This window comes from Ascaphus truei, chromosome 3 (assembly GCF_040206685.1).
Source record: "Ascaphus truei isolate aAscTru1 chromosome 3, aAscTru1.hap1, whole genome shotgun sequence".
Lineage (NCBI taxonomy): Eukaryota > Metazoa > Chordata > Amphibia > Anura > Ascaphidae > Ascaphus > Ascaphus truei.
In genome coordinates, this window is record NC_134485.1 from 321,757,147 (window position 1) to 321,770,223 (window position 13,077).

Here is a 13,077-nt window from a genome sequence, read left to right on the forward strand (position 1 = left end):
ATCCGAATATATTTAGGATTTCTGGGGCCGTCTCCTGCTGGAATTAATGTTTGTGCTGTATATACAGTAAAAATAAAATAATTAAAAAAAAAAAAAAATCACACAATTACACACAAAATACAGGCATACCCCGGTTTAAGGACACTCACTTTAAGTACACTTGCGAGTAAGGACATATTGCCTAATAGGCAAACGGCAGCTCACGCATGCGCCTGTCAGCATGTCCTGAACAGCAGTACCGGCTCCCTACGTGTACCGAAGCTGTGCGCAAGCGGGGAGACTATAGAGCCTGTTACAAATGCGTTATTTACATCAGTTATGCACGTATATGACGATTGCCGTACAGTACATGCATCAATAAGTGGAAAAAAGGTAGTGCTTCACATTAAGTACATTTTCGCTTTACATACATGCTCTGGACCCATTGCGTACATTAATGCGGGGTATGCCTCTATATTGTAAAACATCTAAGAAAAAAATTACTTTAAAAAAAAAGTGGTGAATTTTGTTTAGCAGAATTTTTACAGCACATAAAAAAAAATCCCTCCTGTTTTCCCGTAGGGATGGGAATACCAGATTTGAAGACACATTATTAATGGTTTGTGTATGATGCGTTTGTATCCGTATCCGTTCCTTTCTATGGAATTAGTTAGCAGTTTGTAGGTTGAGGTTGTGGTGACATTACTAATGTTGGAGAAGGTGTACACGAGGATTGTTTTTTTTGAGCAAGTTACGGATTTGAAGTTTGTGTCACAGATTTATGGAATATGCAGCTGCCTAGACTTTATTGGAGTTTCAATGATAACATAAAACACCCGAGTCACTTTCCATGAAAATACAATTTTTTTGTTGTTGTCCAGAACCCCTAAATCTCACAGATTATCAGTCCCTGAAGGCTGACATTTTACAGAAGGCCAAATAAAGATGGATTCATAGAAAAATTGGTCCTAGTTACCTAAAAAAAAGTAGCCAGTACCGTCTGATTTAAAATGCTATGGTGGAAAATCCTTTGGAGATAGTATTTATTTTAGAAAACAAAATACATTTTTGGCAAATACAGAAAAAAGAAAATCTAAAATGAAAAAAATAATAAAATGGACTGCCACTAGTAAAAAAAGATGAAAATTAAGCGTATCTCATGCCCCTGCATGAACCCATATTGAGCATATATAGCGTACTTAGTAGGTCACGGGCCTTAGGATGCTCATTTTTCAGGGGATGATTGGTCTAACTGCTCAAGTGGAGTGGTTTGCCTGATCAAAACACAAGCCCCCTCCACTTCAGTCTATCAGCTTGGTGGGGGGGGGGGGGGGTCTGTGTGATTGCTTTTGCAGCGATCACATGACCGCAAATTTCAGTGGTATTGTCTTGCATACTGTGGAGCGCTATGTACATTAATTAATGGCGCTATATAAATAAAGACATACATACATCCAGCACTGTAAAGGTTTTAAAGGTACAATCCTCCTCTTTAATATAGCATCAAAGTCAAAATAATACTCAATGTACAATGGCCATACAAAGGTTTTATTTCAACCTATACAATTTTAGATGGGTGCTATGGACTTGTTTTTAGTTGGATATAAACATTGATGGGTTAAATATGTCCAAAGTTTGTGTGAGCCTAAAGTATATGCAGATGTTGTTCAATTTAAGTGAATGGGTTATACGGTGCTTTAAACGTGGCAGTCTCACTTAGCAGGTGAAAAAGCACATATCATTGCAGTCCTCTTAAAAATATACAACTTCCTATTCTTTTTTTCTTTTCAAATCATTAGCAATCCTAAAATAAGCATTTATTGCTCTGGCTTCATCCCCTTGGCTTCTTTGGGGAAAATGGCAGCCATAACTTCAGTGACAAGTCTATGGTTGTGGAGGCGGTTGTCTCTAGTTTGCAACATCAAGAAAACAAAATACCACAGTAAAAAGCACAAAGAACTCTGTTTAATGGCTTCATTAACAAAACAGCACAAGTACCGGGGACGCCCCGCGTCTTGGAACCATTTAGTACAGGGCTGGCCAACTCCAGTCCTCAAGCAACAGGTCAGCTTTTCAGGATATCACTGCTTCAGCACAGGTGGTGCAGTCTTTGACTCAGCCACTGATTGAGCCATTGTCTGCTAAAGCAAGGCTATCCTGAAAACCTGACCTGTTGGTAGCTCTTGACTGGAGATGGCCACCCCAGGTTTAGTACATCTGTTCAATATGCTTTGAAGCAGCCCCCCCCGTACTGTAGACAAGCTGTGCCCTATTTGATTAAATGTAGTGGATCTTTTTTGCAGCATGGGGATAATGCTTCAACAACATATTGAATGAGGTCCTTCAAGTAAAATACTCAGATTGTGTCCTGTGGAAAGATAAATGGTTTTCTTTATCAACAGGAACACGGTCGTTTTCGATGCTACGTGTTGTCTGACACGGGTAGCTGTGTGTCATAATGGCATTATTACTTCCCAATTATTAACAACATTAAGGTGTAGAGGGCTAACGTTTACCCTTTGCAGAGCCCTAATAACTTACATCGTGGGCACGTTATGTAGGGGCTGATAAGGATGACTACTCAGGCAGCATCCGGGGCCTGGCCGTATCATGTGATCACTCCTAGAGCTGGGTCACATGACAAGGAAGTGATGTAGGCCTGGTGCCGTCAGACCTCCGACACTGCAAAGGTTAAACTCCACACACAGACTGAACAAATAGATTAAACAAAGAAAGGCCACTTGGCTCCACAAAATGTAGCATGTCCGCTATGTAACCCAAACATTGCACATACAGTAGCACCCAAAGTCTTCAGCTTCGTTTATAGTTAGTTCGCGCGGGTGACGTCACGCACGCCTATCGGTCACGTGATTTCTGTGTATAGTGGTTGCGTGGCACTTGATGTCACAGCCTCATTGGCTGAACCGCGCACGTGACCTGGCCGACGCGCGGCAAAGACTAAATGTAAAGTTTGCTGGAGGTCGGCTCCAGCGCGTGCACGCGAGCTCTATGGCCTGCCTCAGAGGTAAGGTCTTTAGTTCGCTGCGGGCGCGCACCAACTATAAACGCGGCCTTAATCGTGGAATGAGAGACAGATAGAAATCCTGGGCTAAAATGTGCCAATAGCTGTATGAACTTAGAAAACTATTACATTAGAGCTTTATTAGGAGATAAAGTTATTAACCCTTTGCTGTACAGCTTGCAAGCTCCTCTGTCAGCGAAAATGTTTAAGGTAATGCTTAATGCTTTAAGGTAAGTCCAATGTTGCAGAATCAGAAGCAAATTTAACAAGCTATGGATGACGGAGTCCCATCATAAATCAGGAACATGATGCTACCCATGTCACTGCCAGGGGGACCTGCATAGCAAAGAGTGTTAACCAGTCAAAACACTCTGCTCATCAATATAAAGATCTTATTATTTAGCCCCGTGCACAACTTTCACATATGTGCCCTCTGATTGGCCTGAGGTCGTGGTCGCATGCAATGTCTCTCTCCACTCGCAACACGCAACAGTCTCTCTCCACTCGCCAGTCAGAACCACGCGGGAGTGTGTTCCATTCACCCACAAGTGTTACATTTGCCTTCCGGTTTATTTTCCAACCAAAACCCTGAAAAGTGAATTAATACATTGCAGCGCCGCCCCCAGCAGTGAATTGATTTAATGGATTAGTAGATCCGTGATCTCTGGTTAAAATAGTAGTTGAAGTGACGTAGAAAATATAGTGGTACTGCGCCTGACGAAGACACTTTCAACATCACAAGCACGGATGTACAGTAATAACTCTTTGGATCATACTTGAATATAGAAAGGGAGATTAGGAATAGCATTAAACAGGGAGAGAGCGTTTTTCTTAAATAAATATATTTCTGTTTAAAAAGAAAATTAAATTACGTGTTTTTAAATAAAAAGGAATCCCACTCTGGGTTTTTTTTAAAATAAATTAAAAAAAAAAAAGTAGTTTTACAGCGTAGCCTTTCGTACCATCACACACACTGTCCTGATAAGACAGTGACATGAAAGAATTAGACGTTAAAATGGCCAAGCAGCTCATTACCTAGAACTTCACTAGGCAGCAGGAAGATGGATTTGTGGATCTTCGCAGCAGCACATAACTGGTTCCCATGAATAACTAATTGTTTCTATTGATTCTGTAATTCGGTACCGTGACTTTTTCTTATGTACTGTACACACATGGGAATTACAGCTGTAGGGAAAAAAAAAAGGATTTCCAAGAAATTTTTTACACATGCATTTGATTTAACTGTGGCTCACAACCATATAAAAACACAGTTACTGCACCTTTTTCTTTGCTTGTAACTTTTCTTTTTGCTAATTCAGTTAATACATAAAATATATATATATTTTATCGGTCTCGCTCTTCCTGTTTGCGAGTATATATTTAAACTTATTTTTCCTGTAGACTTAGCAGAAGCTTAGTAATTTGGCTTCTGCTACAGATTTCATCCCACACAGCCTGCACATTTTCATTTAACTCTTCACAAATGTCTTTCCTTTTTATCCTGGTATACATGTGATCTTATTACACACAGGCTTATACCGGGGTGGAGATAAAGCATCTTCATTCAAGATGTGCAAGTGTGTCACGAGCTGACGGGGTGCGTACAGCGAGAGGAAGCAGATGTAATTACATTAGTACTTCCATAGCACAGGTGTCAATTGTTGGTATTGGGAATATGGTTAGTGTAAATGGTGGACTTTATATGGGGTGAAAATGTTTTGTGGGAAGATGCAGGTTAAGGTTCAAGTTCTTCCTGGCTGGCTTACACACACCGTGAGTTTGGACAAACCTTGTATGTTCCCGTTCTTTCACAGGACATACTTGAAACAAAATGTCAATATATAATTCCTAAAAATATATATTTTAGTAACAGGAAGACAATTTTTTTTTTAAATGCCACCCGGCTGTAATTTCTTTAATGTTAACTGGGTAGTACACAGAATTAGTTTGGTGTTACTTTCCTTTCAAAACATTGTATTTCTTCTACCTAGAGTTTATTTTTTTTCCTGAATACTAAGCAACACTGAAATTAAACAGAAACCCTTGAAGTCGATCTAAAGGATAACATTGTTTTTTCCGTTACTCTCGAGTGCCGGTCTAAATCCGTAAATATATATTTTCCCTGAATTAAAGTTCCCCGCAATAAGGGCACAAAACCAGAGCACCAGTAATCAGCATCTGGGATGAAATACTGAAAGAAGGGTTGGTGAGTGCAAGAGATTATAATATTATATGACACACACACACACACACACACACACACACACACACACACACACACACACACACACACACACACACACACACACACACACACACACACACACACACACACACACACACACACACACACACACACACACACACACACACACACACCTGTATGTATACAAATATATAGTGTGTATACTGTGCACTATTCAGATATATATCTAGATCTAGATATATATCTATCTAGATCTATATATATATATATGTATGTATATAGATATATATCTATCTATATATAAACATATACACACACATACATACAAACACACATATTTCTTCTATATAAAAACATCTCTGCCTACACACACACACAATGCTGTTGTATAAATATATATAAATTATGTTTTTTTTTTTTGTTGGATGTATTTGATTTTAACTAGATCCCAAAGTCAGTGGGTAAGCCCAGGTCAAGGTATAAAGGAAAACAAACTGTATAGGATAAAATGCCAAGAACGTATTCCACACGTGTAACTGGGTATTTGTTTAGTCTGTTTGTAAGTTGCTTTGGTTTCGGTTGTTTTATTCCTCAGTCGGCTATCAAGAGTGGAATCTTAGCAACTTGACCCAACTGCTTGTCCCTTAGCTCCTATTGGCTAAAGCAGCAATCCTCTCTTTTTTACCCACAATCCAAACCAGAGGATCCAGGGGAGCTGGTCCGTGCTACTTCTAGCTCGGCTAACCTCCCAATTCCCGGGATACATAGGAGAAATTGCTGCTTTCATGCAGAGAATTGTCTGCCAATCAAAATTTTGTCTCACTAACCTGTATTTACTTACTTCTCCCAATATGTGATGAAACTAATTTGTACATGAAGTACTACTGAATGTTTTTTCAACAACTTTAAAATTATATACATGTACATTCATAACCTAACCCAACACAATTCTAACTTTTCTTTATATGTGGAATCCTGAATCAAACAAAGCAATAATAAAACATAAAAAAACTATTTGAGAATTGTACGCAAATGATGATTCAGACTTCTATAAGGGCAGTCTTTGTATCAAATTATTTTTTCCCCCAGTCAAGCCGTATAACAATATGTTGGCCTAAATCCGACTACAGTTTAAGCAAATCAATACAAACCTCTAGACTTTAGAGTTACTAATTAGTTTTCAAACTCTAAAATAGTCCATGTATAAAGTACCAAAAGGTTAAAAAAAAAAAAGAAACTTCATATTTCTCTCTCTTTAAAGAAAGCAGTCAGTCCCTGCACACCCCTCACATCTTGGAGCTTAGGTCTCTCTCGTCATGTAGAACTCCCTTTTCTGGAATATGTGGCAACTTGTGTTGGCTCTTGCACCCAAGTGGCTGTACAAGAAGGTCTATGTTCCTCTGCTACCCAGCCCCACTGGCAGCTAAGTTGTTAATGTGAAGGGCTCCCTCCCTACTTCCCAAAAATAAACACACTGCACTATATATACATCAATACACACTTCCAACCACCTAAGACCATGTAAACTAAAGATCCATCAAACAATAAACTCACTTCAGGGACACGCAAATGCTGTTGACCCTAATGAGTCAATTGAATGGGAACACTAATAAAAACTCCACTGTAAGGAAAGATGGTTTAGTATTTGGGCAGGAAGTGGTGGATACTCTGTGACACTATGGTGTGCAGCATGCTTATTTTGAGGAATTGAGAGGGAATAAATAACATGCTGGTTTATCCCCCTCGCTCCCAAAAAGCAGATTTTGAGGCAGGAATTTGCACATGATCTGTAACGCCACCCTGGGACCCGGACATGTCACATGTGGCTGGCATAGCAACAACTCGCTGCAGGGATTAGGCGACTAGTATATGTCCTGTTTTTACAGGGCCAACAGCCGTCCAACATCTGCAGCGCTCCAAGGCACTTCACCCTCTTGGTGACAAGTTGCTTTCACTGGGCCCCCAAAACACTAACCGTAGGGTAAATGAGCTCTGGCATAACAGAAGGCAGCTGCCCCCCCCCCCCAAGGTTCATGGCCTTAAACAAGCTGCACGCGAGGAAGGCATGCGTGCCGAGGTGATGTCCATAAGCAATAACGTCTGGGAAGTAAGAGGGGACACTTAGACAAGGCTTTTGCTAAATATATGTCAGGCCGTACGTACCCAAGGCAGACAATTAGGCATTTACAACCCGTCCCCACTACACACAAACAAAGCAACTGTGCACAAGCAACTGTACGGGGCCTCAGTGTCTGTGGTTACCCCTTTAAGTGTTTATGGGAGTGTGGGTGCCACAGCAGCGGGGGTTGTAATACGAAACGGCACTTTTGGAAAACTGGACACACAAGTCTGTTTCATCGAGTTTCAACTTTCCAATGCTCCACTCCACAGAGGAGGTTGGGAGAAATGGTTTTTGTTGTTAAGGTGAGTCTGAGGTGAATATGTTAAAAGTCTGTGACAGTTATAACACAAGCAGCCCAAGTGTCATAATATAAAGCCCGAAATACAAAAGGTATCTATTTCAGATATATATATATATATATATATATATATATATATATATATATATATATATATATACACATACACATATCTATATATATACATACACATATCTATATATATATCTAGAGATATACACACATACACATATATACATACACACACACACGCGCACACACACCTTTTAACTTTTTTCTTTCTTTGGCACCACAAATGAAATTGCACTCCTTTCCCTGGGATACTATTTTTGCTAGGCCCTTTAAAGTCCTTTTGGTCGAGCCCTGTACCTGGGGATTAAACCCATCAACACCTGAGACAACACCGTGAGAGTGACAGCACAATCCCTATGATCACAACTCTGGGCCTGTCTCGTGTAGTGGAACTGGTGAGAAGGAACATAGGTGAATAACTGCTACCTCTAATGTTTGAGGCTCAACACTTTGAAGTTGTTTTTCTCCTCAAAGTGCCAATTGTTTTAAGCACTTTTGGAGATTCCATTTCATCCTATGTTAACCCCTTAAATGCCAGAGGGCCATGCAGCACATTGACTCACAATGCTTCTGCAGGCCATCCTGTCACTGAAGTAGTTAAAAAAAAACACAGCATTAAAGTCAAAGCTCGCATTAAGTAAAACAGATTTCTCTTTTGTTAGGGTCAATGTTTGATTAACCATCTGATGGTTACTCAACTCCTACAGTGAACCGCGGCTATAAACTCAGGGATTAAGGCGCTGGCTACCCCTGCAGTCTCAGAAAGTAATGAGCCAGTTAGTACCTAATGCTGCCTGTGCTGCCCTGCAGAGGCCAATATATCCCTTTTACCCCAAACCTGAGATCTCTTGATCCGCAGGTTGGATGCAATTTTGGCAAATGAGACGAAGATTACGACAGCATCACAGTGAAAAAAAACGACAAATGCACCGTGAAGTGAAAACACGCAAGCACATCAGTCTCCTCGTTCCTCTTCCCCCGCCTTCCGGCGTCCTCTCCTGTCATTTCTTACTGAAATTCAAAATATCAGGCAGCCGAAGAGACGCAAAGGTAGGGGACTCTGCTGAAGTCTATTCAGGGTGGTCTGCCAGCAGGATGCCGGGGGATCTCAGAGAGTCTGTCCAACACTTTCCGGTGAGACAGAGGGAAAAAAAATAAAATAAAAAAAAATGAACTGGATCGAAAACCCTCAAGAGTCCCACGCATGAAACTATCCGCTCCTCTCCCCAAATATCCAGAGGCATAGGGGGTAAGGAACTGGTGCGAAACACGGGAGAGGATAACTTGGGTAGCGGACACGAATGGAGGGGGAGGCAAGAACCGACAAGCAGAGGTTTTGTTGCCCTTTCAGGGCCCCCCCAGGTGCTGGGATCCTGGGGAGAAAAGTGACATTACTGCCTGCCGCAGGAAACCCGACGCATCAGTCAGCCCGCCAAAAAGAACATACAGCGCATGAAAACGAGCAAGGCAACGCCATCGCTCCTTGATGTGGCCCATACTCCTGGCTCTTTGGTCAGTTCTCAGAGAAGCTTCATTTTTTTTTTTAAACATGTCTATTTTAAATGGTGCTCTTGCTTTGTTTAACCCAGTATAATTTAAAACATGAAGAGGGAAACAAAAAAAAAAAACCCGAAACGTCCAGTCCACAATAAATAACTTGCAAGTACCGTCTGTGAGCATTTCATAAGTGCCAGGGTGAAAATTGCTTCTCTCTGCCTTTCATGGTAAAGGCAAGTCTGTCTCCTGGGCAAGGGAGAGCTCTATATTAGAGCAGCACGGTCACCGAGCACAGCACCAAACAAACACGCCTCTGCCAAGCTCTGCGTCTCGTGTGCGGGGCTTTGGCACCGCCCAGTCCCCTAGCAGTCTCACTGCTGCTGGGGATGTAGGTAGCTTCCTTATTGTTCTGGGTCCTCTGCATGGGGTAAGGCTTCTTGTTCCTCCCTCCCCTGGAAGCAGAGATTCCTGCTAACTGCTGGCTGGCCCGTCGTTGAGGAAGTAGGTGGTCATTTCCCCTTTCCCTTTGACCTTGACGACCCCACGAAACTCCAGTTGATAACCCTTGGCCGCCAGCACCTGGTACAAGTCAGTCGTAACCTGAGAAAAAGCAAAGAAAAAAAGAGCAGACTTCAGTCACCTGTTAGAATATCCATGGAGACACGTTCTTGGTCGCTTGACATTGAGACCACAGGTTAGGCAGAGACATTTTGTTTTCTCCAGGAACATTTCTGCTACATCTCTAATCTAAAAACCGACTTAAAAAACCTGTAATAGAAAGGCCAACAGACTAATGCAGTCAGCTGTTCGGTTAAACCCAATTATTTAACATGGTGAAAAGCAGATTAATACACGGGTAACAATAATAGCCCACTTTTCACTATATGGAGGCAAAAGACAGAAATTCACAGAACTTGTGGCGTGTGTGTAAGGAAAATAAATAACAAAGAACCAAGGAGAGTATCCGTATGTTTCCCCAGCCACAGGTCTCTCAAAAAGTTTAATTCACGCAATTGTTACATGCCATACAGTTAAGCTGCAGACAAGGATTCTGGGTAGTAACAAACATTTTCAAAATAGCATTTGCCTGATATTCTGCACCACGAATCCTTGGATTACAAATTGCATCTTAAAACGGCTGCTTCGTCCTTTTGGATTTATTGGTTTCAGCTTGATTACTAATTTGGCATCGTGGCACTGGCAGTGAATGCAAACCAGACACAATATAGTTATGGTGGGTTAAAAAGTGTTATCCTGGAACCAGGGTCATGTATGATGTGTGAATAATTCCAGTTAGCTTAACTCATGCCTTCCCTCTTCCAAAGCACAACAAGCCCTTTTGTGTTTCTTAGTTTTATTGAAGGAAAGTCATAGGATGAAAGGTACTTGCAGATGTAGTGTGGGTAGAGAGTGCTTCTCTGTCTGAAGTGCTGTGTATCAAGGTAAGACAGTGTAAAAACAGAAAGGCCTTGCCAAGGGTGTTAGCAGGCAGGTACTGTACTCACTCAGTGTCCTGGGTGGAAAGGAAGTAAGGGCTAAGTGTCACACAGGAAAAGTATGGGACTGAACTAACTGTAAGCAGGGACAGGGGGAGAAATAGAATAGCCCATTCTAGGAGAAAAGCTGCGGTTGCTATAGCAACTCACTAACTAGAGATGTGGAAGGAAATAATGAAACAATGTAGCCTTCTCACATGCAACTAGCTGCTGGACAGAAGAAATTACAGGCAGCTAAACTAAGGAGACAGCAACTGTCTGTGAGCTGCAAATGACACAGGAAGAAGATAATCCTGTTCCAGGACTAGTGTCTAAACCTGTACAAGGTACAGAAAAAAAAAAGAGCACAAATTGGGCTTCCAACCAGCAGAGGGCAGAGTCACATCTCACAAGGAGAAGTACTGTTTTCATGAATAATCCATACTTCATGTCATGCCTCCTTGTTGTAAGCAGTGTCTGTGCACTGAACATGCAGAGCGAATGAACTTGTTTAGATACAGTGGAAAGTGGTAGGTTGCTCACCTGTATGCGGTCTGGTACCCCAGTGCTATCCATGCGACTGGCTACATTCACAGTGTTTCCCCAAATGTCATACTGGGGTTTGCGAGCTCCGATAACTCCGGCAACCACAGGCCCAATGTTCAGCCCTGACATAGAGATACACATACAATAGTAGAGGGACAGAGAGAAATATGCATGGAAAGTTATCAGCAACAAACTCTAACAAATCCCTTCCTGTTCTCTTTCTATAACCCTTTTACCCAGCACCGCCCTTTTTACCACACACCAAATACCAACCCCGTTTCCCCTCAAGGTCTCAATATCCCAAAGATTCCCAAGTCACTACCCCACCACAAAGTTTCACTCACACCTCTCATCCGAGTGATTCCCAGATGACCTCCCCTCCCAATCGTTCCAACATGACTTAATTCTCCTATCTCTTGCTTGCCATATGCATCCATTCAGATACCCCTTGTGAGGGTATAATATTATTTTATTATACTAACGTATGTATAACTATGAGAAAAGCCATGTTTTGTGTTACAGTATATTATGGGGAACAGTGAAGTAGTAGACTAGACATATGAAAGAAGCTTTTTTCCTTCTCTGAACTTTGTCACCTTATAATAGCGGCCCCTGTGTTTATTTTCCTGAGGTGGGCCCCTTGAGTTCTTATCTGTTGATTGTCTCTTTGTAGAGTTAGGCCCGTAATATAGTGGGCGCGCTTGCTCCGCTGTGCGCGCACAGCACTTTTATTTGGCTGTGGTTAGCCAGCCGTACTATACTAGGGCCGCGAGGTGGAGCCGGACGATCGGGGGAAACGCTCTGAAAAGTATGTTTTCGCGCTGTGCTCGTTGCGCGTCACACACACTATTACCCAATCAGTGTGTGTATACACACACACACACACACACGCACACATAGGAAATGGTTACACAATTATTCAATACACCGAAGGAGAGAGAATATAGGTAGGCAAATGAAATAAAATGGCACTGTCCATGACTGCACGCTGCTTATTTATATGTATTTGCTGCACTAGGATTGAGCATTTATTAAATGGGAGAAAAAATTATTTCAGGCGAAAGCCAGTACATGAATAATTAATGTGACATTCGTCATGGCCACACCTCCCCGTGCGTGTCATAGCCACGCCCACCTGATGCTCAAAGCACAGACCTGTACACACAAAAAGTGTGCTTCACGTGCACGACCGCCACCTATAAAACAAGCCTTAGTCAAGAGATATACAGCTGTTAGGCCTGTAATGTAGAGCGCACTGTTGCGCTACCGTGCGCGCGCATCAATTACAATTGACTGGGGGAGGCCGACGTTGATAGTCGAGACGTGCGCGCACATCTGTGAGCGGTGGCGCGGCAGACCAGAGAATTGTATTTTTGCGCGACGCTATGAACCAATCACAGCGCGGCCTAGCGCTGTGACGTCATAGCCACACCCCCTAGCCACGCGCATCCCTGCTTACCCTCTACAAACGAAATGCCCATGCCACGCCGTGCGCGCGTCCGCACACGCACCAGCGCGCACTATATTACAAGTCTTAGCCTTGAAGGGGGAAGATGAGATTGTCAGGCAGCAAAATCTTTTCCTTATGTTTAGTCGGCTAAATTATATAGCAAATGAATAACCAATAATGACATCTGAAATTATGCATGCCTGCCCCCTTGTTGGGATATAAAATAGGCTGTTTTGGAACATCTCATCAGTGCATTAATGTTAGATCAGACGCACGTCTTGATTTTTATATGAATGTACTCTTGCAAGCGGCCGCTGCAATAAAGTTTCTCAACAGATTGCTTTTGCCTAAATAATAATAAATGTGAACTGAGTTTTTTCCACGACACCCTCTATATTCCTCTACGCCCA

The 13,077-nt window shown here is 42.1% G+C and overlaps 1 protein-coding gene across 5 annotated transcripts in view; it reads right to left on the reverse strand.

Annotated features, from left to right (window-relative positions):
- Positions 1-1,924: 1,924 nt before the first annotated feature.
- The window catches only part of ADCY6 (adenylate cyclase 6), a 153,073-nt gene continuing 141,920 nt past the window's right edge, over positions 1,925-13,077 (reverse strand). For all 5 annotated transcript variants that reach the window (XM_075591215.1, XM_075591216.1, XM_075591212.1 and 2 more), the window contains exons 22-23: positions 11,215-11,339; positions 1,925-9,796 (exon numbers count right to left, since the gene is read on the reverse strand). In XM_075591215.1, coding sequence (XP_075447330.1) covers positions 9,668-9,796; positions 11,215-11,339 — 254 coding nt within the window. In that variant the 3' untranslated portion in view covers positions 1,925-9,667. The remainder of the gene's footprint in view (positions 9,797-11,214; positions 11,340-13,077) is intronic.